General features: G+C 36.5%; 2 protein-coding genes across 2 annotated transcripts; both read left to right on the forward strand.

Moving 5' to 3' along the window:
* Nucleotides 1-3,876: 3,876 nt before the first annotated feature.
* Nucleotides 3,877-11,447, forward strand: LOC143028097 (uncharacterized). The gene is made up of 3 exons (XM_076189735.1): nucleotides 3,877-3,891; nucleotides 4,014-4,456; nucleotides 11,429-11,447. Exons 1-3 carry the CDS (start codon nucleotides 3,877-3,879, stop codon nucleotides 11,445-11,447), a joined length of 477 nt encoding a protein of 158 aa, XP_076045850.1.
* Nucleotides 11,448-19,359: 7,912 nt separating this feature from the next.
* LOC143028504 (uncharacterized) lies at nucleotides 19,360-27,315 on the forward strand. The gene is made up of 5 exons (XM_076190697.1): nucleotides 19,360-19,671; nucleotides 22,949-23,071; nucleotides 24,105-24,291; nucleotides 25,991-26,201; nucleotides 26,440-27,315. Exons 1-5 carry the CDS (start codon nucleotides 19,599-19,601, stop codon nucleotides 27,247-27,249), a joined length of 1,404 nt encoding a protein of 467 aa, XP_076046812.1. The 5' UTR covers nucleotides 19,360-19,598; the 3' UTR covers nucleotides 27,250-27,315.
* Nucleotides 27,316-27,542: the final 227 nt, after the last annotated feature.

Genomic DNA, 27,542 nt, shown 5'->3' on the forward strand with positions numbered 1-27,542 from the left:
GTGTTTAATAAACACTTTGATTTAAGTCTGCCTCTCAATCATAGTTTCAATTAGAACAAAATGTATCTAAGAATATGAATATTCATAGTCCCAGTCGCTATTATCGTGCTTTCAAATTCTAGAAGACTACATCATACTCGTACTCACAATCCTAGTTCGAACCCTGAACAGTTCATATGTTTATTCTAAGACAGATCTATGAAAAAGTGATCCCCTTGTCTTGTGGAAGTAAGAAACCATGCGAAATGCACTGTTGAATATAATAAAAAATAACATAATGACCCAATGGGTGAAAGAACCAGCAAGATATAGAGGTGAAGTTACTCCAGTAAGACTACCATACTGAAAAAAGAACATAATGAGGTTGACATACTGGTTAGGTGACATTTCATCACTCGTCATTTAGTCACCCGACACATCATCATACGACTTTTAATCATGCGTCAGATCATCATCAGACAATTCATCACCTGACATTTCATCACCAATACATTTCACCACTGGACTTTTCATCACCATTACATTTAATCAGTACGACTTTTCTTCACAATCGTATAACTGTAAATGCATTGACAACCTTACAATTTTTCATATATGATAGTTAATTTTAAGAATTTTTTACATCAACAGATAGTAATTTATATGTAAATGTTCTGTCAAGGAGCATAAAAAAGGATTTTTTGTTTGAAAAATATTATTAGAAGACAATACACAAGGACAATTTGACAATAAAAAAACAAAAGTGCATATATACATACATGTTGTAGAATGGACGACAAAATAAGTGGCAGGGTGGTGAGATAAACACCGAGAATCGTTGAAGTTTTTGATTACTGACGTTTTGCTCTTAACAGAGCTTCTTCAGAGTGTACAAACATGGTCAGGAAATCAACAATTTATACCTCACATCATTCCGCGTTCCTTAACCCACCCCATCCCTCCCTCTCGTACCCTTCAACTCCTGTAGGACCATCCAGCCGGACGTTTTGGACAACTTAATAAAACCATCCCGATGGTTACAGCAGGGCTGGGATGTTATGAAAGCTGCCTCGACTATTTTTCGTTTTTTCTTGTCTAACCCTTGTTTTGATATTTCCACTCCGTCCCAGTTAGGTAAATGTCCATATTTCTCCGCATGAACCACCAAGGCATTTGATGTTCGGTGGGCCCTCAGATCACTCTTGTGCTCATATGTCCGCTTGTGTAGGCCTCTTCCTGTCTCCCCAAAGTAGTTTAAGTCACAACCACCATAGCGCTTAAGATAATGAAAAAGAGAAAGGATGAGATAAAGGAGACTAAGGAAGGTGGCTTCATTGTGTTTCCCAACTCGAAGTACACAGAAGAGTTAGGACATTTACTCTGCAGAGCAGGGCTGAAGATCGCCAGTACATCCAGTACGAAGATAGGTGAAGTAGTGAGAGGTAAGGGTAGAAAAGAACATAATAACAACAGCATGGTTTACTGAATCTCATGTGGTGGCTACGAAAACGTTTTCGCAACATTTAAAAAAAATGAGGATCTTGAGAGATGAATAAAACAATTTGAGAAAAATAATAAATTCAGAATTTTCAAACACACTTAACGAAATATATATACACGTAGGAAGAAGAAGACAGCCCACTGGAAAAATAAATTTTATTTCAACCCTTTGGCGTCTATTCTGTCAATCTCCAGGTTATTTTATTCAGTTGAGAAAAATAGGATTAAAAAACTACTCGCTTTGACTGTATGTCAATTCTGCCTACCGCCAGGTGATTTTATTCAGCTGAGGGGAGCCTTTCTTAAACTCCAAAGGCTAACAAAAATCTGCCTCAAAGCATGAGTAGGTGACCTTTTTTCGTTGCCTTTCTAAATGGAATATTTGTTGCCCAGCAGAAAAACGAAATTAAGGCAGTGATCCAGTCAATGGGTTTTCCTCTTATTAATTGCGATACAAATATTCTCCATTTGCCTTTGCTCTATTTTGCCATTTTAGGCCATTTCTGAACCCCATAAACTCTTGAAGAACCTCAGTAGATCCTGTCGTTGGATGGCGTAGGAATAAAAGACTGGGTATTTCCGTTCTCATCAGCCCCAAAGTCTGTTCCACAGTGCGACCAGAAGATTTCTTCCACTGTTAATCAGCTCCTTTACAAAACCAAGGACCATTCTGACGAAAGCCTGGTGACGTGTCTCGGAGAGCACTTGAGAGATGTCATTGAGTCTGACCGCCAAGGTGCCCAGGGGGATCCGTTCCTCCGGCTGGGGTCGCCTTGCGGCAGTAACGAGGGCACCGAGGGCGTTCTGCACCGAAGACGTTATGGGCACGCGGGAGAGAACACATTCAATGACGTGACCCATCGAATACACGTCTGACCGGAAGTTGGCGACGAGCCCTCGCGCGAACTCCGGCGCCAGATGGGGGTGTCTCTTCTCGTCGCAGGATCTGTAAGGGGCCATCCCGATGGGGCACGCGGCGCCAAAGTCGATGACGGTGGGGATATAGCGGCGTCCTTCCTGCCGCAGCACGATGTTGTCCCATTTCATATCGTTGTGGGACACATGTCGTGCGTGAAGGCCTTTCAAGGTCTCCGCGACCTGTACGAGCACGTCCACCGCATCAAGCGCTGTCAGGGGCACTGGTTCCTCCAGGAGCTTGGCCCCGAGGATGTCGTGACCGTCGAAGGAGGTCACGAGTGCGAGAGGTGCTGGGCAAACATACAGAAGGCGAGGAACTCCTGTGAGACCCGAGAGCAGGCGGAGCATTCCTGCCTCCTTCTGCATGTTTCTCTGGGCTGAGGCCCTCTCCTTGTATGCTTTGGTGCATACAGGCCTGCCCTTCAGGACTCCTCCGAAGGCGACGGCAAAAGTGCCTTCGCCGAGGCGCTCCGAGGTCTTTACGAGACCAATGAGTTCGTCTGAGCCAATGACAAACATCATTGCGATCGAGTCTCTAAGACAAAATCTTCATACTCCAGAGGCAAAGGGAAACTTTCGAAGTGAGTGACGTGATGGATCATAAATTTGTGTCATTCGTTCCCCCTGATGCATGTAAGGGGGCGCAGACCTGCCACACCTCAATGGAAAATTAGCTCTGATGCCTCTTGACCATTATTTCAGAGGAAATGACACTTGTCATGTATATATATATATATAATATATACATATATATATATGTATATATATATATATGTATATATATATATATATATATATTATATACATATGTATATGTATATATATATGTATTGGAGTAACGCGGCAAAATATTTTCTTTGAGGCATATTGAATTGTATGCAACAGCAAATTGAGCTCTGATGAGTTTCCGATGAAGAGTTTCAAGTCTTCTAAAGATCTCTCTAGCATGGAGAGGTAAAGAAAAAACCAAGTTGCCGATAGAAGCCATATAATGGGTAGAACAGGATACAAGGACGTTTCGCTAATCACAGTTAGCATTTTCAATTGTGACAATAGCAAAGAAATGGATGATTATAAATAAAGAAGATAAAAACAAGGAAAGATTACAAAGAAATGACCGTTATTCTGGTCTGAAACTGGGAAAGGACACTTTGAATATCGGGGAAAGGAACGCGGGAAGGGGAACTGTGACCACTGGGAAAGGACACTCAGATGACCTTACTGTGGCCTGGGTGGCCGTCGCGGACGGAGTGACTGCTCATGGGAGGGCTGATTTGTCTTGTAGCTGGGTTGTCTGGTTTGGCGGATTCTGAATGGCTTGAGGCTGGGGAGGATGGTGGGGGCTTCCTGTTGGGTGTTCAGTGTAGGTTGGCTGTATTTAATGTGGAGGGCCTCAAGGAGGCAAGGCGGCGCTTGTCACTTTCTTGGTCTAAAATGGTGGTATTGTCCACTAGGATGGATCTGGTGATTGGGAATGTTATGGGTCTCCTGAAGGTAACGTTAAAACACACAAAGATGACAACCCTTTGCGCCCTATCATTTCCCAAATCCCCACCCCTACATATCACTTGGCAAAAACTTTGAATGCCACCCCCACGCCTTTTGTTCCCACACAGTACTGTTTTAAGTCACCCCGTGAGTTTCTGGATTGTGTGAACAGCGCCCCCGCAGAAGGAGTGATGGCATCCCTTGACGTGGAGTCCCTCTTCACAAACATTCCCGTTCAGCGCACCATCGACTACATCTGTGATCATGTATATCGGTCTTCTCCAGTACCTCTGTTGAAATTAGAAGAGATTCACCTTCGTGAACTTCTGAGGATTTGTACACAAGAGGTCGCTTTCCGTTGCCCCCGTGGTAAACTTTACCAACAAATTGATGGCGTGGCTATGGGCTCTCCGTTAGGTGTTCTCTTCGCCAATTTCTTCATGGGCTCGGTGGAGAAAGAGGTCTTCAATCGTTCTGGCCGCCCCTTGTTGTACGGCTGGTACGTAGACATCTTCGTGAGGACCACCGACTCTGAGGAGCGTGAACACCTTCGCTGCCTCCTTCAGGAAGTGTCAGGCCTTCGATTTACGACGGAGGAGGCGACAGACGGCGTCCTTCCTTTTCTTGATGTGCTCCTCACCCAGAAAACCGACGGGAGCACCCACACAGCAGTGTACACCAAGCCAACTAATCCTGGATTGTGCTTGAATGGAGAGAGTGAGTGCCCTCAAAAATATAAGGACTCCACTATTGCATCCTTCTATAGGAGAGCCCTCACCCATTGCTCCAGTTGGACCTCCACCCAGAAAGAAATTGACCGGTCTACACAGCTCTTAGTCAACAATGGCCACTCAAACAGCGACTGCCAACGTGTACTGCGGGCCGTCATGAGCAAGTGGTACGAAGGGCAACAGACTCCTGTAGAAGAAGGCAATACCTTTACCTTGTTCTATAGGGCCTACATGTCGAGCGCTTATAAGGAGGATGAGAAAGCACTTCTTCGTATCATCAAGGACAATGTGACCCCCCACCAACGAGATGGACCGCATTAAACTTGCCATTTATTATAAGAACAAGAGAACTAAAGACCTTATCATGAAAAATAACAGCTCCCCACGCCCATCCGACATCGAGTGTGTGAGTCTGGTGTACCAGTTTTAGAGTCCTTTTGGGGACTGTACGCCCCAAGATTCCTACATCGGACTCACTACCACTCGCCTTTCCAGACGGTTGACATACCACCTTAACAATGGAGGCCCTAAGCGACACCTTCAGGAGACCCATAACATTCCAATCACCAGATCCATCCTAGTGGACAATACCACCATTTTAGACCAAGAAAGTGACAAGCGCCGCCTTGCCCTCCTTGAGGCCCTCCACATTAAATACAGCCAACCTACACTGAACACCCAACAGGAAGCCCCCCACCATCCTCCCCAGCCTCAAGCCATTCAGAATCCGCCAAACCAGACAACCCAGCTACGAGACAAATCAGCCCTCCCATGAGCAGTCACTCCGTCCGCGACGGACACCCAGGCCACAGTAACGGTCATCTGAGTGTCCTTTCCCAGTGGTCACAGTTCCCCTTCCCGCGTTCCTTTCCCCGATATTCAAAGTGTCCTTTCCCAGTTTCAGACCAGAATAACGGTCATTTCTTTGTAATCTTTCCTAGTGTTTACCTTCTGTATTTATAATCATCCATTTCTTTGCTATTGTCACAATTGAAAATGCTAACTGTGATTAGCGAAACGTCTTGTATCCTGTTCTACCCATGCTAGAGAGATCTTTAGAAGACTTGAAACTCTTCATCGGAAACTCATTAGAGCTCAATTTGCTGTTGCATACAATTCAATATGCCTCAAAGAAAATATACATATATACATATATATACATACATATATATATATACATATATATACATACATATATACATATATATGCATATATATACAAATATGTATATGTATATACAGACCCCCCGACCCTAAGTAGATACCTTTTTCCCACTTCGGCCTACCCTCTCCAGCTTTCTTCCTTTCACTCTGACATTCCTCCATGCTACCTTGCCCCAACTTTTTATCATGATTTATTCTTTTAATACTATTTGTTACTATTTATTTTCAACACTATTATTATTATCAATGTTATTATAACTATATTTATTTATTATTTATATATATAATTATATTTATAATTTTATCATTACATTTTTATTTTTATTATTACCATAATTTTATGATTACTTTCATTATCTTTATTATTATTATTGTTATTATTATAGTTAATATTTAAATATTAAATTAATTTTTTTTTTTTTTTTCGTTTTTATTATCATTGTTTTCACTATTATTGTCATAATTACTATTAATAACTTTTATTTCTTGGTTATTAGTATTATCATTTCTATTTTCATTTTTGTTTTTATTATTATTACTTTTATTTTATTGTTATTATTTCCTGTACTGCTACTATCTTTTTTTGTTATTAATGTTAATATTAATATTTATCTTCATCGTTATCATTACTATTGTTACATTTTCTATTAATAATTTCTTTGGTATTAGTGTTATCATATTTAATTGTAAAATGTCTTCATTGTTACGTGAGCCACAATGTGATGTTCACATTCGCCACCAACTATGGTAACTCGGAGAGGTGGTGAGGTCCACCCCATGTATATAATGCCCACAGCCCGTTTGTACACATATTCCTTTGAAAAAGCATACCTGCGAAACAAGTCAGGAATAAACTCAAGACTAAGACTCCTGTGTTTCCTATTCCGCTTACATCAAACATGTATATATGTATATATACACAAATATGTATATGTATATATATATATATAATATATATATATGTGTGTGTGTGTGTATATGTATATACATGTATATATATATATTATATATACATATATATATACAGTATATATATATATACGTATATATATATCCATATATGTATATATAATATATATACATATATGTGTGTGTGTGTGTACATATATACGTGTGTGTATATATATATATGTATATATATATATATATATATAATATATATATGATTTGAATGATGGAGAACATAAACACAAAGGGAAGGCTCGGAACCCTAAACACTCTAACGTTTCGTTCGCGTAGAACTTCTTCAGAGAGTGTACGTAGAACTGCAATTAAAGTTTATGTACTAAATCTAATTACCTTTTCGGACACTTGGGAAAGGTCGTTTTTCTGGCGTGTTCTAGAATTAAAATACTAGTTTGTTTAGCTAAATTGATAAACCCTCCTCGATGGTTCGATGAATTATTAGTTGAAATATATGCTGATTCTACAATTCTTCTAGTGAATTTATCAAAACCTTTATGTAGCACTTCAGCTCCTCTCCAGTTTGGTAAATGATCGAATTTTTCCGCATGAACTACTAAAGAATTAGATATCCTATGTGCTTTTATGTCGTTTTTATGTTTATAAATTCTTTTTTCTAATCCCCTTGATGACTCGCCAAAATATGCCATTGAACAACTATTGCACGGGATTTTGTATACGACGCTGTTTTCGGAATTGGTTCTCTTTTCGGAAGTCTTTATCAAATCACCTATCCTCTTGTTAGTTATTTTAGCTATGTTTATACCTGTTTTTGTTAAATATTTGTCTATTATTGGTGACGTTTCTGAGCCAGGTACTGATATAAAATTGGTATTATTTTTATCATTTCTCTCTTTCCGCGATTATAAATATTTATTGTTTTTCTTTTTGTTCTCCTCAACATTCCCTCTGGATATTCAAGTTTGTCAAAGGTTTTCATAATATAATAAAATTCTTCTAGGTATTCATTGCTGCAGATTCGTACTGCCCTGAGAAAAAATCCTATTACTTTACCACTCTTTGCCCTATCATCATGTGCGGAGAAATAATGTACTAAATCCTCTTTGTTTCCTTTCTGTATACTGAGAAAGTCACAGTTTTTCATACTCGTCGTATTAACCCTAAACAGGTAAAGGTCTTTTTGACAAACGATTCAGGTAAAGCGGGGTCTGACAGACCCCCCCCCCAAAAAAAAAAACTTCTACTGCGTTTATTGACATAGAAATCAAAACATATGTATTTCAACTTATATTCTTCCATTTATATGCTTAAAAGTGACTATAATTGTTAGACATGTATTTTAATGAAAATTACAAAAAAAATTATGAAAAATAAGATATTGCTGACTTCAGAAGATGCTTGACTGAAAACATGAAACATGAAGTGGTTGGTCATCATCATTTTGTAGAGACCTATGTCCCAACTATCTTTAAGGAAAAGCAGAGCTACAACAAATGAATAATAAATGTGTTTCATAAACCATGAAATCTGAAAATAAAACGAGGTAATTATTTTGACTTTGACCAATTTTACGCAAAAATTATGGACTGGTTTTAATGAAATTTTCAGGGAAGGTTGATACTAGGTCCAGCAAACAATCTATAAGTTTTTAATGGTATTTAAGTTAATTATTTATAAGTTTTTATGGCTCTAAGCACTCCTACCCTGACTCAGCAAAACCCCATCCTTCGTTGACGGAAGTTTGTGGTCTCAGAGGGTTTTGAGTTTTCTTGAGAGGACATGAGTCGAGCAATTCATACATAATGCTAGTGATAATGAAGAACATATTTTATTGGATATACTGATAATGGAATTTGTGATACTGAAGAATCTAATTGCAGTCATCGCAGATGGGGGTTGAATGGTCACATTTTATGATAATATGAGAATAGTGTGATCTTGTTGTGAGAAGAAACATATTAACAGAACAGAAAATATCAAGCACTTATACGTGATACAAAATATGTGATACAAATTAAATTTGAACAAAAGAGTGGAAGGATAAATTAATCAAATCAAATGTGGCGGAATGTCATGTTTTATGATAATATGAGTATAGCGTGACCATGATATGAAAAGAAATTAAACATTGTGATAAAAGTTAATGTGATCAAAAGAGGGAAAATGGAATAAATCAAATAAATAAATTGAATAAATTAAATCAAACTCGGATGCATGTGTGGGAATAGAGTGGCTGAGGTGTCCTAAAATGTGGCGAGATGTCACATCTTATGATGATATGAGAATAGTGTGAGAAGAAACATATTAACAGAACAGAAAATATCAAACATTTATATGTGATACAAAATATGTTATACAAATTAAATTTGAACAAAAAGAGGGGAAGGATGGAATAAATTACAGCTGTATGTGTGGGAATAGAGTGACTGAGGTGTCCTAAAATGTGGCGAGATGTCACATTTTATGATGATATGAGAATAGTGTGATCTTGTTGTGAGAAGAAACATATTAACAGAACAGAAAATATTAAGCATTTATATGTGGTACAAAATATGTGATAAATTAAATTTGAACAAAAGAGGGGAAGGATAAATCAATCAAATAAAATGTGGCGGAATGTCATGTTTATGATAATATGAGTATAGCGTGACCATGATATGAAAAGAAACTCACATTACCAGAACAGAAATTAAACATTGTGATAAAAATCAATGTGATCAAAAGAGGGAAAATGGAATAAATAAAATAAATAAATAAAATAAATAGATTAAATAAATTAAATCAAACTCGGATGTATGTTTTTCTGTTGATAAAAAAGAATAAATTATTATTTACCCATAAGTATAAATGATAAAACATTTATATGACATGAACAAACCTCAGATAAAGTGGGGTCTGACAAACCCCACGCTACTCACACCTCAGGTAAAGTGGGGTCTGACAGACCCCACGCTACTCACACCTCAGGTAAAGTGGGGTCAGACGGGCTCAAAAGCTCTATAAAGCTTATATAGAGCAAGATTCATTAATGACCCTATCACCCCATTAAACTACTTCACTGATCAAGAAGGTATATGGGAGTACATATCTATATGTAATATATTAGTATATTAAAAGTAAAAAACAAAAAAGTATGGGGTCTGTCTGACCCCACTTTACCTAAGAAGGGTTAACGTATCTAGGAAAGGGCAATTGTCCGTTTTGTTCCGAGCCTTCCCCTGTGTTTATGTTCTCCATCATTCAAATAATTTGTCTAAAAAATATATATATATATATATAAATATATATATATATATATATATATATATATATATATATATATAATATATATATATATATATTTACATACATATATATATATAATATGTGTAAACATATGTATATATACGGTATATATATATATAATATATATATGTAGATTATATATATTATATATATATATATATATATTATATATATATTCAACAAGAACCCACTGTGTTGGATAAGAAGAAATTAAATAAACTATATCCATATATTTCGATCACGGACTGTGATCCTCTTCAGTAGAATACTGAAGAGGATCACAGTCCGTGATATATATATATATATATATATATATATATATATATATATATATATATATATGTATATATATATATATATGTATATATATGTACATATATATATATATATGTACATATATATATATATATATATATATATATACATATACGTACATATATATATATATATATATATGTACATATATATGTATATATATATATATATATATATATATGTATATATGTATGTACATATATATATATGTATATATGTACATATATATGTATATATATATCTACATATATATGTATATATGTACATATATATGTATATATATATGTACATATATATGTACATATATAAGTATATATATATGTACATATATATGTACATATGTATATATATATATATATATATCCATATATGTACATATATTTGTATATATATATATATACATTATATATATATATATATATGTATACATATTTGTATACATATATATATTATATATATATGTATATATATATATATATATATATATATATATATATATATATACGCATACCGGTTTCTATAAATAGTACAGAACTCGCTATGCAAGCAGGGTCAAAACTAACATATCGTAAGGGTGCTAGAAAAGAGTTATGCGAAAGGTACCGCTGTAATCCCACTACATAAAGATACAGAAAAGATAAAGATCGAGAAAGGAGTAGGCCAAGGCGATACAATTTCACCCAAATTATTTACAGCTTGCTTGGAAGAGATTTTCAGAAGGTTTAGTTGGGAAGAGAAAGGTTTGAAGCTCAATGGCGAATATTCTAACCACCTAAGATTTGCGGATGACATTATTCTTATTTCAGAAAGAGCAAAAGATTTGCAAGATGTGCTGAGTGATCTAAACAAAGAAAGTCTCAAAGTAGGTTTGAAAATTAGTAAGAATATAACCAAATTAATGTTAAAGACGAAAGTTCAATGTAGAGAGATTATGATTAATGTTCAGAGTCTTGAAGAATTTGAGTATATTTATTCAGGTCAGATTGTGAAAATTATTAAAGATCATGATAATGAAATAAAAAGGCGTATTACAATTGGTTGGAAAATGTTTGATAAGTATAAGATCATGAGAGACTACCTTTATATTTGAAAAAAGTAAGTTTACAATCACTGTATACTGACAGCATTGATCTACGGATGTGAGACATGGAAACTGACGGAGGCGATGAAGGCAAAGCTAATGAGTGCACAGAGAAGAATTGGGAAATCAATAGTGAGGATAACGCTGATAGAACGAAAAAGATCAAGCTGGGTGAGAAACCAGACTGGAGTGAAAGATATTATAGAGGCAGTAAAAGGGAGGAAGCGGAATTGGGCAGGTATGTTAGCGCAAACCACTGATGAGCGATGGAGCAAATGTGTTACTGAGTGGACTCCGCGAGATGGTGTGTATATGTATACATGTATATATATATATATATTATATATATATATAAATATATGTATGTACGTATGTATATATTAGTGAATTTAGGGAGCAGGTCTTTATCGAGGCATTCTCTATTAAATATCACAGCATACTCAGAGTTCGTGATCTTTTTCTTGACACTTTCAATTCCTCTAATTATTCTCTTCTTAGAACTTGGTAAATGATCAATAATATTTCCGATCGAGTCCACAATGGACTCGATCGGAAATATTATTCATCATTTACCAAGTTCGAAGAAGAGACTAATGAGAAGAATTGACAGTGTCAAGAAAAAGATCACGAACGCTGAGTATGCTGTGATATTCAATAGAAAATATGTATGTATGTATATATATATATGTATATATATATACATATATATATACACATATATATATACATATATATATACATATATACACATATATATATGTATGTATATATATATATATATAGATATATATATATATATATATATATATATATGTATATATATGCAAAATAACCACAGTAGAAGGGAAACTTTTAGACAGTAAGTGCTTTCGTATATTACATCTTCAGAGTAAATGTATGTATCAGGTAGCAAAATTTTCTTAGTATTGTCAACCTACTCCAGAAATTGGATATCAAAGTAGCTTTCAAATATGACCCCATCATTAAGAAAACTTTAATGAAGAACAGCCCTCCTAACAACAACGGTGTGGTCTATAAAAGTCCTTGCCATGATTGTAACAAATCTTATATTGGACAAACTGGGAAAAACTTAGAAACAAGGATTTCCCAACATAAATATAGTGTGAGATCTGCCCAGGAAAATAATGCGTTATTTCAACATAAAGCAGTATACAACCACCATATTGATTGGTCTAAGGCAACAATTTTAACCAAAGGAAAAAGCCTACAAGAAATATAATAGAGTCCTGCTTAATATCAGGCACGTTTGATAGAAATATAAACTTAAGCCATGGACATTTTAAATGTGATAAATTGGTAACACACATGGTCACCAAAATCTTTCCGCCAGATTTAACCTTATGTGTTGGTCAGGTCGATAGAGGTAAGGTCATCCCCCTTTCCGTGTTGTATTGTCTCCCCCTCCCCCCCCTACTATGGTTGCTACCTCATACTTACATTTAAACACAACTCTGTATCTCTGTCATTTAGTCTGAGGATGTAATATACGAAAGTACTTACTGTCTACAAGTTTCCCTTCTCCTGTGGTTATTTTGCATTTTGTATCACGGTGATGTGATTGTTTGCATGTGTGTGTGTGTGTGTGTGTGTGTGTGTGTGTGTGATAATATATATATATATATATATATATATATATATATATATATATATATATATACACTAGCCAAATTACCCGCTTGTTGCTGCGGGCAAATGATGATAATTTTAATTTTGATAGAATTTGTGGAGAAAAGTTACACGTATCAATATAACTCAATGGAAAAGGTAACACAAATAAAATGTTAACTAAGAAAAAAAATTGAGGAGGGAGACGCCTTTTAGAAATAGAATATACTCGTATTCGGCCGTAAGGGAAGAACTGAACCAACTTCTTATCTTTGAACTCGAGTATATTACCGCCCGCGAATAAGTAAAATAAAAATAACCAATATTTAAACATTTGGTAAAATTATACAATCGTTTTACATTTACATGCTTTCTCTTTACAAAGGCTATCATAGTTTGTGGCAACATTAATTTCACAAACATAAATAATATCTATGAACACCTACAATGGTTTGTTTAATCATAGTAATTTTTGTCACAAAATGCCAATCGTGTGAAGGGGATACTACAGTAGTGGCGTGTTACCAAGCCATACCCCTTTAACCCTTAACCCTAGCCAAAATAATATATTTTTTTAAATTATATATAGTTCTCCAAGTACCTGGAGTGATAGGGTATCAGAATATATATGGTTATGGGGGTCTATCTCCAAAACCCTAGGAGGAGTTCGTGAACAAACAAACAGACAGACAGACAGAAGCTACTACTTTATTATAGTAGATTAGCTCCTGCAAATGTTTTGACACTTTCCAAAATTAATCCCTAATTCCCCAGTGTTTGTATACTTACGTACATACAGTATGTGCTGTAGCTATTGTTTATAGTTTGTAGTTCGTCAAAAACAATTTCCTGACTTGTACAATGGTTAGAAAAGAGTGATTATCTAATTAAGTCCCGTATGGTGAAATGAACAATGATTAACTGTTGAGGTGTTTAACTGTCAAATAATGAAATGTCTCTGTGGTGAAAAGACGAGTGGTTAATTGTCGGGTGGTGAAATGTCGTGTGATAAGATGACTCGTGAAAAGTCGTAGCACCGACATACTGTAATAACAGTGCCCGACGGGTAAGAGCAATCGTGTAGTCGTTAGAATTACTTTGGAAGCAAAGAAGGCAGATATGAGAAAATAAATATATAGACAAGGAGGAAACAACTTTGCAAAAATAGGTTATACAGGACCAGCAAAAATTACTTTGAAAAAAAAAGTTAAATAAGATCAAAGAAACAAGGAAGAAATGGGAAATCTTCCCAAGATTTACAACACAAGGATGGAAAAATGTTGTTTTCATTCAACAATTCCACAATCTCACTAAGCACTTGTCTCTCTCACAGGATTGCTCCCTAATCTAACTAACACGCGTCACTCAAGCTTGGAACGGCGTGCCCAACGGTTGTCTATAATAAATTTTCTAATTAATTCCTTGCACACAGAAATTTACATACATCCAAATCTCAATTAAACAATAATTTAAATTTAATAATATTAGTCATCTATGTCCCGTTCATTCAAATTTTGCATTATAAAAATAAAACTATAATTAATCATGTAAACAGAAATGGCAATTTGTAATGTTCTGGAATCATCCATTACACGTATGCACACACACACACACATACAATGACGCATCACTTTTACGTTGTACATCTATACATAATGCTAATAGAATTATAATACAATAAAAATACGTGCTCAGATGAGTGAGATGGAATCACAAAAGGGACAGTGTCAAGACTAGTCGTCACGACCGGTCCACACCTCCTTACTCACCGGTCCCCATCCCTTCGCCTCACCTCTTCTCGGCGTCTCACGACCCTCTGACCCCCAAGTGGACCCACGGGACACATTCGCATTTGCCCAGCTGCAACGCGACCCGGAGCTTCCTTGAGGTCCACGGATGGAACAAAGCCTATTTGAGGGACTCGCTCGTGGTGCCCCGGGATGACTAACCAGTCCTGGGGTCTGCCGCGTGACCATCGCACATAGCCTCCTTCAGGAAACGCGTGCAACTCACAAGCCTCAGCGATGACTACTTCGATCAGTACGTGACACACATCACTGGTTTATTGAGGAACGCCTGCCCTCCGTCTTCGTGAGTCACCGGCGTCAGAACGTTTTGCCTCTGACTTCCCACGCAGCACGCTTGACCTCACGGCAATTAGGAGTGCGGGTCATAACCTGCCCGTGTATATAAGGAGCGGAACGGACGCCGAAGATGCAGATAGTCTCGGACAGCATACGTGAGCCTAGTTAGCTGCTTCCCCGCCTTTTAATCTCCGCAAGCAAATCGCCAGAAACACAACTTGAGACACAGTCGTCACCTACCTTGCTTTTTCGCTTATCATCACTCCTTCCCACTAGCGTCCAACATTTCATGATTAATAAAACCAACTCTATCTCCACCAGACTTTGTCTTCAACCAGTCTAACTGGCTACCCAAACGTGGGCAGACTACCAGGCTAACATATGATGGCCTAACAGACAGCTTTAACGAAAGACGCGAGATAGCAAAACAAAAGAAAGCTAAGGTATGGGAGAGATAGAGAAGGATAGGGAGAAAGAGGACAAAATATGAACTCAAGAGGACCAGACACAAATATAAAAGAGTTAGAGGAGAGGAAGAAAAGGATTTTTGAAAAGGTGTAAATGACAGATGTAAAGATGGAACTAATTTATTCTACAAATAGCAAGCGGGAACACAGAGAATGAATACCCAAGCTAAAGGAAAACATGCATGCTGAAGTAATTAATAAAAGTTTCTCACTGGTGTTCACAAGGAGGAAGACTTTGAGGGTGGGAAGGGGGAATTAACGAAGATGTCTTAAGCGATATGAAAAGTGAACAGGCGAGAAGTGAATAATTTTCTCAAGAACTTTGAATTGAGAAAGGCCTTGGGACCAGATGAGCTCTCAGATTGGATGCTAAAAGAATGCAGAGAACAACTGGTGGACAAAATGCACCAAGTGATTGTTTGTTCCTTAGAAGAGGGAAGATTGCTTCTAAGCTGGAAAAGAATTAATGTGATAACAATCTTCAAAAGAGGGAGTAGGGAAGAATCTTTCAATCCTTGACCTGCACAATAAGTAGAAATGTGTGGGGAAATGTAAAATACAGATGAATGAATTCCTTGGAGAAGAGGATATTGACTGACAGTCAACTTGGATTCAGAAAAAGGTCATATAACTAATTTGTTAGGTTTCTTATTCGAGAGCAGTTGATGTGCTACATGGAAGAAGATGTTTGATAGATTGTGTATACCTAGACTTGAAAAAGGCTTTCGATAAGGTGCTTGTATCCGAGGGCGGTACCTATATCTGTGGGCGGTGGGCAGTGGGCGAGATACAGGGATGACCCGTCATGCATGAGAAACTAAAATAAGAGGAAAGAAAGGGTAGTGGATAGGAATGGAATGGGTGAGGATGGAACGGTAAGGGAGGAAAGCCCTTGGTATATAGATAGATAGCCTGTATCCGTGTTGGACGACATGCCATGTGTGTTAACGGGGCTAGTAAAAGTTCGATGTACAATGATTCATTCATTTTACATTTGTTCGAGAACCGTGATGTATTTGCGTGGTGGACACACACGCCTGTATCCCACTCAAAGGTTTCGGTGTTTGTATAGTAGCATCGCCCAACTCCAGTGTTCCTCGACAATCAGTTTTGCGTCAGCCTATGCTTAGCAAGCACTTGGCCAGGTGATACTTAGGGCAGAGAGGCTCCCTCGGTTATGCAGTCGTAAGTCTCATGACTTAAATAAAATAAGAAATACTGATTCCAAATATCAAAAATAAATCATACGAAAATCGACTAAAACATATGAATCTGTTTTCCCTAAAAAAAAAAAAAAAAAAGCGTAGCCTCAGAGGTGACTTGATACAAGTCTTTAAGATTCCAAAGGGAATTGACATCAAAAGTGACAAAAGTTTCACACTGAATGAGAATCCAACAGGAAATAATGGTCTCAGTCTGTCAGGAAATAGTTTTAATTTGGAAGTGGGTAGAAACAACTTCGCCAACCGTGTAGTTAATGAATGGAATAAATTTCCTGCAGAGGCACTGCAATGTAGTTCAGTTCGAAGCTTTAAGATTCGTTTAGATAAACACCTAAGCAAGATGTTGTAATGCCTGTAATTTACTTCACATTGTTTTTTATTATTTGTCTGTTTGTTTATCATTTACTTGATTATCATTTATCATTATTTAACTGTCAAATTGTTATTATTAACCATTTTACCTCTTTATTTATTATTTAACTTTACCTATTTATTTGTCTATTTGATTTATCATTATTTATATTATTATTGTTTTTATTTATGTATATCTTTATCTATTTATCATTATTATAATTTTTCGCATCCGACCTAGTTATTGACCAAAAGGTCTCCTGTCGGCATGCTCCTTCTTTGTAATCCTTTGCAGTACAAGGTCACATGAGGTACAAAATATCAATATGAAAATTGAAAAAAACGAAGACTTAGAGGGAGCATACTGAAATGGATGAGGGATTTCCTGAAATATAGATAGATGAAAACAGTAATGAAGAATAAAAATGTCAGATTTGGGGTAGGTGACTAGTGGGGTACCACAGGGCTCTGTACTGGCACCATCAATATTTTTCATATGCATCAATGCATGATGAATGGCTTTTTTGTGTTATCCTCGGCAATTGTAATTGTTATTTCGAACTATGTGTTCTTTTCATTATCTGCACTTCATGTATATTGATTCAATGCCAAATAAACTTACTTATATGTAGCTACGCAAAGTTATTTGTTGGTGATGCCATGCTCATAAAAAGAGGGAAAAGTCAAGAGGAAGACTAGATCAAGTTTATGGAAGAAGCCAGGAGTGGAAAGTGAAACTCGCTGCAAAGTGCAAGATGTTGTGAACAAAAATAAATATTCATGGAAATTAAGTAATTGGTATTCCAAAGAATGTTTGATGCTTCTGGTAGGATATTGGTTTTAAGTTTGTCACTATGTAATGTTCAGGTTATTACAAGTTTATGATAAACGGATAATTTTTCAGTATTTGTGTTGTTCAGATGTTCTTCAAAGGAGGAAATATCCTTATTTTTTTCGTCATAATGACTGTAAATGGCTCATTGGGCAATGCATAGCATTCAATTAAATGTGAAGTTTCCTTTCACAAAGCATTTCACGTACAAGGTAATTGAGCTGATATTTACCGTTTATTACGTCATATCGATAACTTGACCCTCTACACCAGTGGTTCCCAACCGGTGTGCCACGACACTAAAGAGTGCCGTGAGATGAACTGTGGGTGCCTCCAAAATTCAGGGCAAAAATAATTTTCATATTACCGACTTTCTCTGTCATCCATTTTTGTTCATTAAAGCAGCATCAGTGTAAAGATGAGTATTTTCATATCATCCAGGGACAACATTTTGTTTCACTGATGTTGAATCAACAAAATACTGACCGACTAGAATTTCGATTTTCTAATAAGGGTGCCGGGGACTTCAGAAAGGCTTGGCAAGGGTGCCTCAAGCCAGAAAAGGTTTGGAACAACTGCTGTGCACCATAATCATAAGTTCTTTTTCGTAGACATTATGACAATGCTTAATTCCAATAAAGGGTTCACAAAACCAAAATGTCATTGCACATTTGTAAAATGTTTAAATATAACCCATTGTCGGAGAAACAAAGCAAAAGAAACAGGCAATCTGTATATTTTGACCACAACTGTGGTCCTCTTCAGCAATAAAGGAATTCCAATAAACACAAAAGTTTCTACGTTTTTATAACTCTTGCCAAATTAACAAAGGAGAATGCGAAATGAAATTAAGAAGTTATGCCAAATATGTTTTAAGGCTGAGACAAGAAGATTATAACTAGGTAAGTGTAAATTAATTAATTTCCAATTTACTTTCAACGCAGAACGAAAATGTACGTTTTCTTTTACGATATCAAAATTTAAAGAAAACGAACATGAGAGCTAACAATAATATAAAAAATTGCCTATGCAGTATTTTATTTACTGTACAAACTTTTTTTTCTGGTTTCTCGTTCATTATGAGAATAATCTTGATTTTATTGTTATATGTATTCAGCCCATATTTTTTTTGATTACCAGTTATGTATTGTTCGGCTAATTCCAGTGTTCTTGAAAATTTTATGTGAAAAAACATAACATATTTTCAATTTGAGTAATACTGTCGAGGCTGTGTATATTGTCTAATTTCTTGGGTCATTTTTATTTTTCGATTGTCATAGCTTTCTCCGTTTTCTTAGATAATAGTGTGTGTTTTCAATGTAAGATGGCGTTACATATAGATGGCACAAATACAAACCATTACCTAGGTTTCACATCTTTTCTAACAACTCCTTCTTTGTAAACATGTGGGCAGAGATGATGGAATTAGTTAACATTTGCTAAGAAAAAAACTTTATAAAGCTCCCGTTTTGTTTTGGTTAACCACGTAGCAAGTTCACTACGACTACTAGTGTAATAAGGGTGTTACCTGGTATGTAGACAGATCTGCTGTCTGCATGGAATTTGCATAACGATCAAGAATTGTTGAGTGCACCAGATAGTCCTATATTGAATAACGTTAACATTAAACATGTCAATGCTAGCAGAACCAAAACGTAGAGTCAAATGGACGCTAAATCCTCGAGGAAATTACTGGAGTGACGGTTAGTAGTTACATACTTTGGTATTATATGGATAATGTAGTATTAAGTATATCTTGACAAGCTCCCAGACCCAGCCAACATATTTCAACAAATTACTTACAATTCTAGATTCGGTCAATTTACAGTTCCACTCAGCCAACGAATTTCTGCTGCACCTTCTGCTTTTCTAGTGATTTAAGTGGTGAACTGATTGATTTTACCATTCGTTTCCATTGCAAACACATCGTTTCCTCAATCTATGCCTATCATCCCCAACAATCTTGGGGGACCTGTGGGAAATCAGGGTTTTTGGGAGGAGAGCATTAAATTGAGTAATGTGCATTGCAAAACAGGTCTAAATTCAACAGAACACATAAAAAATATACAAAAATACATAAATTACACCTTTGACGGTGGCAGCGGCAGAGGCTGACGCAAGGGTTGTTATGTTATTGTTGAGCAGCATTACCAACAATTCGCAAAATTTCTTGCTCAATCAGCTACATTTAGCTAAGGCCACTCCGCCGGTGCAAGAGTTCCTAACCCTAAATTAGGGAATAAATTCATGAAGCTTCGAGAGGACCAAGAGTCATGATTTTGTGTACAACTAACCTAACCTCACCTCAACCTAACCTAACCTAACAAAAAAAAAAAAAATTCTCATAGGTCCCCCAAGATCGTTGGGGAGGAGATGTAGGCATAAGTTGAAAAATTCATTACTTCATAACTACACATTTGCGATGGAAATGATGTACACCATCAATCAATACACAACATATCTCACCAGAAACACATAAGCCACATCAGAAAATTGTTGGTTGGGTGAAACTATAAATTGTCCCTAGATTCTATTCCAGTATCACACAAACATATTTTTCATTTCCTTCTTTTTTGCATTGGAAAGATTATTTTTTTAGTGGAATGGTTACATTAGGAGCAATTGAATGACACATTAAAAATTTGTGTTTGCCTCTCATCATCTCATGTGGTATCTAGCTAGGTTCTGTGCCACCCACAATCCCCCAGGCCTTGTTGCCAGATTCTCACTGGGGGGTTCCTCACCCAGAACCCCGTACTTCGCCCTGCTGGCAAAACTACATTCTTTACCATGACCATGGCTAACACCACTTTTTTTTTTTTCCCACAGGTTAGGTTAGAGTAGACAAATTTATCATACTTTAATTTCTTCAACTTCTGTTATCTATCAAAACAAAGATGCCAACTCCAGCAGCCGATGTGCCGAGTTACAAGTTAGCGATGGGCTAAAATGGCAATGGGCTGAGCTGGCTGCAAGCTTCTTACATGCATGGATTTTCACTTTTCATACAGATTACTATTATCACTGTTGATATTTAATAGATTATATTTACAATACAGGTAATATTACCTGTCTGATGAATATAATTTATGTACTGCAGGAATACTGGCCTATTCCCAGGGGGACATTTTAAGGTATTTTTGTAGAAGTGCACATGTATGCAATATATCGGTAGAAAATGAAATAATTTGTAAATTATAATACATCAACATAATTTACATTTTTCTTTACATGTATCAATAGCAGATAAAGATACTAAGAGCAATACACAAACAAAATGAAATAATTCATAAATTATAATACATCAACATAATTTATATTTTTCTTGGCAGAAATCAATAACAGAAAAAGATGCTAAGAGCGATACACAAACAGAGCTGTGGCGACTCTTTGAGATGCCATCTGTTTTGATAGATTCAGAAGACAAAGACAGTGACCGTGGCTATCTCTAGAATTACAGGCACCGCATTTCTAAATGCAGGTTAGGTTAGGCTAGGCTAGAACAGATGAATTGATCATACTTTAATTTCTTTGACCTCTGCATCTGTCAAAACAAAGATGGCATCTCAAGCAGCTGCCTCGGCTCTGTTTGTGAGTGTATCTCTTTTACCAACTTTTTCTGTTATTCATTTATGTAGATGTATTATAATTTACAAAACTAGTATTTAATTTTCTGTTGTTATATATAAAAATTTAGCCATGTTATATTGTTGTCAATAAGAATTGTAAAAAGAAAGAAAAAAAAATCCCAGCCAATATATAGTACCTAATCAAACCTAAACTAAACCCAAACACTAACATAATGTAGGCAACATAATAATCTGGCCTTTTTTTCTGCTGTAATTAGTCATACGACAAAAATAACACTGCACTATTGTCAACATATAGTGAAAACAATCAATTTGGTCTTGTTTATTGCATCTGAGAGATTTACAATTGATATAGAAATAATTTCTGGCTTATTGAGATGATAATGTTGCCATGATTTCCTGAATATCAATATATAGACAATTTTCTTCCCCATCATAAGGGAGGTAGCCAGCAAAGACATGTATTCACTTTTTATCTTATAATTGCATCTAACCCTGGGAGTGGTTGGGGAGCAGGGAGGGCCTTCATCCACTAGGAACTGAGATAAAAAAGGAGATTGGTGTGGGATGGCTGTGTGTGTTTGTGTATATGTGAATAACTTGTCTGGCTACCTCTCTTAGAAGTGGAAAGAAGATATGGATAATTTCGGTCAACAATAATGTTTTATCATTATTACATACATACATACATATACCAAGGCTTTTTCCTTTTTGGCTACCTCCCTTGTAAGGGGGAAAAAGCCTAGGTATATGTATGTATGTAATAAAGGTAAGACAAAAGTTGATATGTGCATCAAAATAAATTGGGGAACAGGTCTTTCTTTAGAATCTATCCACCATCGATATATACCAAAACTAAATAAAATTGTTTGGATGTATCTGGCCCAATAACAGTAGGATAAACTATAGTATTGCCAAGAAAAATAAAGTAACACTTTAGGGATATTATTGCTCTTTTCAATCTATAATTTACAATGCTTTGAGTGGTCACTGACATGTCTTTCAATTGTTCTTTAGTTATAGGTGTGGCTCCAGATATCCTTGTCCCTTTATTGTACATGCACACACAAAAATGCATGTAATTTTCCTTTGAGAAATTTAATGTGATATCCTAAAGAGCTCAGATCAGTCAAACCATTAACCAAGGTCTCTTTTGGAGGACACCAAAAGCTCCCAATAGTCCTTAAATTTTAAGTGAAGTGTGCACGTTTGTTAGTGAAAGGGGTTACCATTCCAAACATAGTCTTTCAGTTGTCTGTGTACAGTGTTATATATATTCTCATTCTATGGTGCTGTGTTATGCTTTTAATGATATTGTTTCTTATGCAGTCTTATTTTCTGTAAACTTTGTATGTAGTAATATTCAAATATATTTACCCATATATTGCAGATGATAATAAATTTGGTCAAAAGCTGATGGAGAAGATGGGATGGTCTAAAGGTAAAGGTCTTGGAAAGGATGAACAGGGAAGAACAGACCATGTAAAAGTATCAGTCAGGGAGAATAACAAAGGTCAGTATGATTTTTTTTTTTTTTTTTTTCCCTTCTTTCTTTTCTTTTTTTCTTACGTAAGAAAATAGGTCTTGATGCATACTTATGATTTTATATTTGCTTGTGTTTTTATATTAGCTTGTATTTTATATGTATATATATATACTTTGTGTTAATGTTACTTATGTTTAATGTATGTAGTAATATGTAGGTGTATAATACAGTGAAGCTAGCCAATAAATAGGTACTCTAAGTCCCATATCCACCAAAATGTGTACATATGTACATATACCAAGGGATTTATCCCCCTTACAAGGGAGGTGGCCAAAGTTAAAGGCATAAATCCATTCCCACCCATTTCATCCCCACATACTCCACTCCCATTCACCATCCCTCCCTTCCTCTTTTCTTGGCTCTTTCTGGATGGCAGGTAATCCCTGCATCTTGACCATTGCCATGGGTCAGAAGCAATGCAGCAAGACAAAACATATCCACAGCAAGGCCATTTAATTTAATCAGACCCCCCCCCCCTTTGGGCTACATCAAAATTTCATTCACACATACTCCCTCACCACCACCCCCATCCCCCACCCACCCCCTTCCACACATCACAGCATCATCCATACACAACCATTCTCCACTCACCCATATCTTCTGACATTGTATTTTCAAATAATTCAAGATACAAACAGCCCTCAGGAACATATCTCATTTATAAGTTAGATAGTCTTTGTACTAGTTTTGTGTGTTCCTGAGTGTATGGCTCCTCATAGGGCATGAAAACAGTTGACAATGTCAGTGGGGTTGTGGGTTTCTAGTCAGTGAAATTCAAGGCAACAGGTATTATTATCATTATTATTGCTCATCAGACAAATTGGACAAGTCCAACATAAAAGCACAATAGTTTTCAAATTAATAGATTTCATAGATTTATTTGTTTATTTTTTGTGAAAAAACACTTTTCTGTATGTATACCCGTCAATACATAGAATTAGCAAAGATATAGCAGATATATTTCAAATTAATATTTTATTAAGGTGAATTTTCTTTGTAGGTGTTGGCTATAAGGGCAACGATGATGAATGGATTAAACATTATGATGCTTTTGAAAACGTCTTGGCTAACCTAAATAATGCAAACAATAGTGATGATGAGACAAAGCCCAGTGATAGTATGGAAGATTCTGCAAGTAAAAGAACATCACTTGAAGTCAAGTCTAAAAAATCAAAAGCAAGAGTTCAGTAAGTTTTAAGGTGATCTTGTTATCGCAGACATACCTACTTCTCTCTTTCTTATAATGTTGCACTTATTGATATGCACCTTTTCCATGTCATATGTATCTCTATCTCTCTCTTTATATTTTCACTGTCTTTCATCTACACGAAAATATCTTGTAAGAATATGTCCTTAACTCTGCAACCCAGGGTAGTATCAAGATTTCACAAGCCTTGGTATATTTGCAAGGCACAATAACTCTGCTGTTCCATATGTAGGGACAGCACTGCTAGGGTAGTTGTAGCAGAGCTGTGTCCAAACTTTAGTGTATCCATCTTCCTCCCATTGAATACCCCTTATTACTCAATTGACTGGATATAGTCTTGGTACTGACAAAGTTTGAGAAAGTGTGTGAAAGAAGGAAGCTGAAGATAAATGTGGGCAAAAGTAAGGTGATGAGATGTACAAGGGGAGAGAGTGACAGTAGGCTGGAAGTGAGCATTAAGGGTGAGAAACTGGAGGAAGTGGATAGTTTCAGATACTTGGGTGCAAATGTGACAGGAAAGGGAGGAGTGGGGGTGGAGGTAGAATGTAGATTGAGAGAAGCGAGTAAATGCCTTGGTGGATTAAAAAGTGTAATGAGAAATAGACATCTGGGAATGGATGCTAAGAGGAGGTTATATGAAGGAGTGATTGTGCCAACAGCAATGTACGGGGCAGAAACATGGAACATGAGAGAGGAAGAGAGAAGGAGTTTGAATGTGTTTGAGATTAAATGTGAGAAGTATGATAGGGGTTACTAGGCTAGATAGAGTGAGAAATGAGGAGGTGAGGAGGAGAACAGGTGTGGAAAGGGAGCTGGGAGATAGGGTTGATGAAAGAGTATTAGGATGGTTTGGACACATGGAAAGAATGAGTGAAGAAAGATTAGTAAAAGAAGTGTGGAAGGCGGAGGTGGAAGGAGTGAATATGAGGGGGCGTCCTAGGATGAGATGGATGGATGGGGTGAAAGGGGCTTTACAAAAGAGAGGAATGTCTGTAGAGGAAGGACGGGAGAGGACAGAAGATAGGGGTGAATGGAGAAAGGTTGTGTATAGATGAGGCTGTGATGCATGAGGGGGAGTGGGTGGGGGATGAGGAAGTATGTATGAGAAAAAATTTGACGCAGCCCGAAGGGATTTCTCCCCGTCTTCTCCTTTCCTGCATGAGGGGATGGAGAGGGGGGTTGCCGAACTTATGAAGCAGCCTTGCTGTGGATGTGCTGTGTCTTGCGACACTGCTTCTGACCCAGGGCAGTGGACAGGATGCAGTGATGACCCATTATCCAGGAGGTGCCAAGATAGGAAGGAGGGTGGAGGGGAGTGGAATATATGGGAAATGAAATGGGTGGGAGTGATTTCTATGCCTTTTTCTTTTTGGCTACCCCCTGTGTAAGGGGGAAAAAGACTTTGGTATATGTATGTATGTATGCACTGATACAAATGACTACAAAAATTAATCATGTGATTTTGATATTGGAAAAATTTTCCTCTTCTTTTCCAGTATTCAACAAAAATTGAATGAAATAAATTTACATGTTTTGGTTGAACTCTTTACATAGAACACCTTACTTTGTGATAGATTAAGAGCTGCATCTTATGGTATGTTTTATTTATGTTTGGTTTATAGTTTTACATTTATAGTTGCTGTGTTGGTTTTAGAAGTAATTATTACCCTCTATTTCAGCTATCATAAGTTCACAAGGGGAAAAGATTTAAGTCGTTATGGTGAGGATGATTTGGCTTGTATCCTTGGCTCCAAATTGTCTAAGGCCCAGAAAGCTGAACCTGAAGCTGAAGAGGCCCCACAAGAATTAGCAGCTGAAGAGGTGGAGGATGAGGTAGGACATACAGAACATACTCATGGAGTGACCACCATCAAGGGTGGTAACATTCAGGTAAGGCTTTTTTCCAACATTTTATGTTTTGTCACAAACGAGATGGGTGTGAGTGGAGGGTACCCATGGGGGGAGTCTTCTTGTCTGCTCTCTGTTTCTCAAGCATGCGCATAAAATGTGTGATAAAAAGTTTGTGTGTGCTTTGCTTTCAATATTTCTAATATAACATTCTAATTGTTGGTAGTGAAATACTTTTATCAGTCTTTAGAGGAATAGTAACAGTTACATACTTTTTCAGGAGTACTTTGCAAAGAAGATGGCACTTTTGAAGAAGACCAAAAACCATAGTAAAACTATGAACAATAGCTATAGTGAGATAGAGGAGAATGAAGATTATGAGAGACCAAGTTTTGGTGGATTTAATTCAGGAATTGATGTTGCAAATAATGGACATGGATGGAACTTAGAGCAAAGTGAAAATCATGGCAGGAAGAGAAAGAATGAGGAATATGGGGAAATGGATAGAAATTGCCATGCAGAAGGAATGCCAGCAGTGGATAAAGAAGAGGAACATACCCACATTAAAAAGAAGAAGAAAAGAGCAAAGGAAAACTTTGAAACTGTGCCAAGTAAAGGTGATGAAAATGGAGATATAAAGGAAGACATCAGTTTCGTAAGCAAAAAGAAGAAAAAGAAAAAGAATAAGGATGTAGATTGTGAGCAGTTAGTAGATAATGGACATACTGAAGAGATAGGGAAGGCACCAAAGAAGAAAAAGAACAAGAATAAAGATAAACTTAAAGAAGACCAGCAAGGAGAAATGTATAATGAAGTAAGTTTAGATAAAGAGAATCACAAAGAACTTAAAAGAAAAAAGAAAAAGAAAGTAAAGATTTCTAGTGAACAGGAGTTAGCCCTTCAAGATAATCAAGAACCAGTTTTTACCAAGAAAAAAAAGATTAAGTCTCAAGACCTAAATATTGAACAAGACTTAAATATTATTGGTGTACAAGACAAGGGAGAGGAGGAATTAGGACAGAGTAAGAAAAAGAAGAAGAAAAAGAAGAAAGACCATGATACCAAAGTAGTTTTGGAAGGTGGGGAGTAAGGTAATTAAAAAACTACAAAAATTATGCAAGTGTTTGCTAATTAAAGTTTAACATCTCTGCCAGAATTTTTTTAACTTATCCTATGCATACTTTACTGACATTAATATTTTCATATCCAGCTTTTACCCCTTACAAGGGAGGTAGCCAAAGTCAAAAGTATAAATCCACACCCACCCATTTCATACCCACATACTCTACTCCCACTCTCACTTGTGTGTAACGTCACATTCAGATGATAGAATGAATAACCCACAATAGACCTCCAAATTCAGTATCTCACCAGGCTTCCCCA

This window comes from Oratosquilla oratoria, chromosome 9, assembly GCF_046742065.1.
Source record: "Oratosquilla oratoria isolate Oo_2021 chromosome 9, ASM4674206v1, whole genome shotgun sequence".
Classification (NCBI taxonomy): Eukaryota; Metazoa; Arthropoda; class Malacostraca; order Stomatopoda; family Squillidae; genus Oratosquilla; species Oratosquilla oratoria.

Excerpts from the sequence above, each read along its gene's own strand:
- LOC143028504 (XM_076190697.1), top strand. The coding sequence starts at position 19,599 with ATGTCAATGCTAGCAGAACCAAAACGTAGAGTCAAATGGACGCTAAAT. Across the intron at positions 24,292-25,990 it reads AAATCAAAAGCAAGAGTTCA|CTATCATAAGTTCACAAGGG; the intron begins GTAAGTTTTAAG and ends CCTCTATTTCAG. Across the intron at positions 26,202-26,439 it reads TCAAGGGTGGTAACATTCAG|GAGTACTTTGCAAAGAAGAT; the intron begins GTAAGGCTTTTT and ends ATACTTTTTCAG.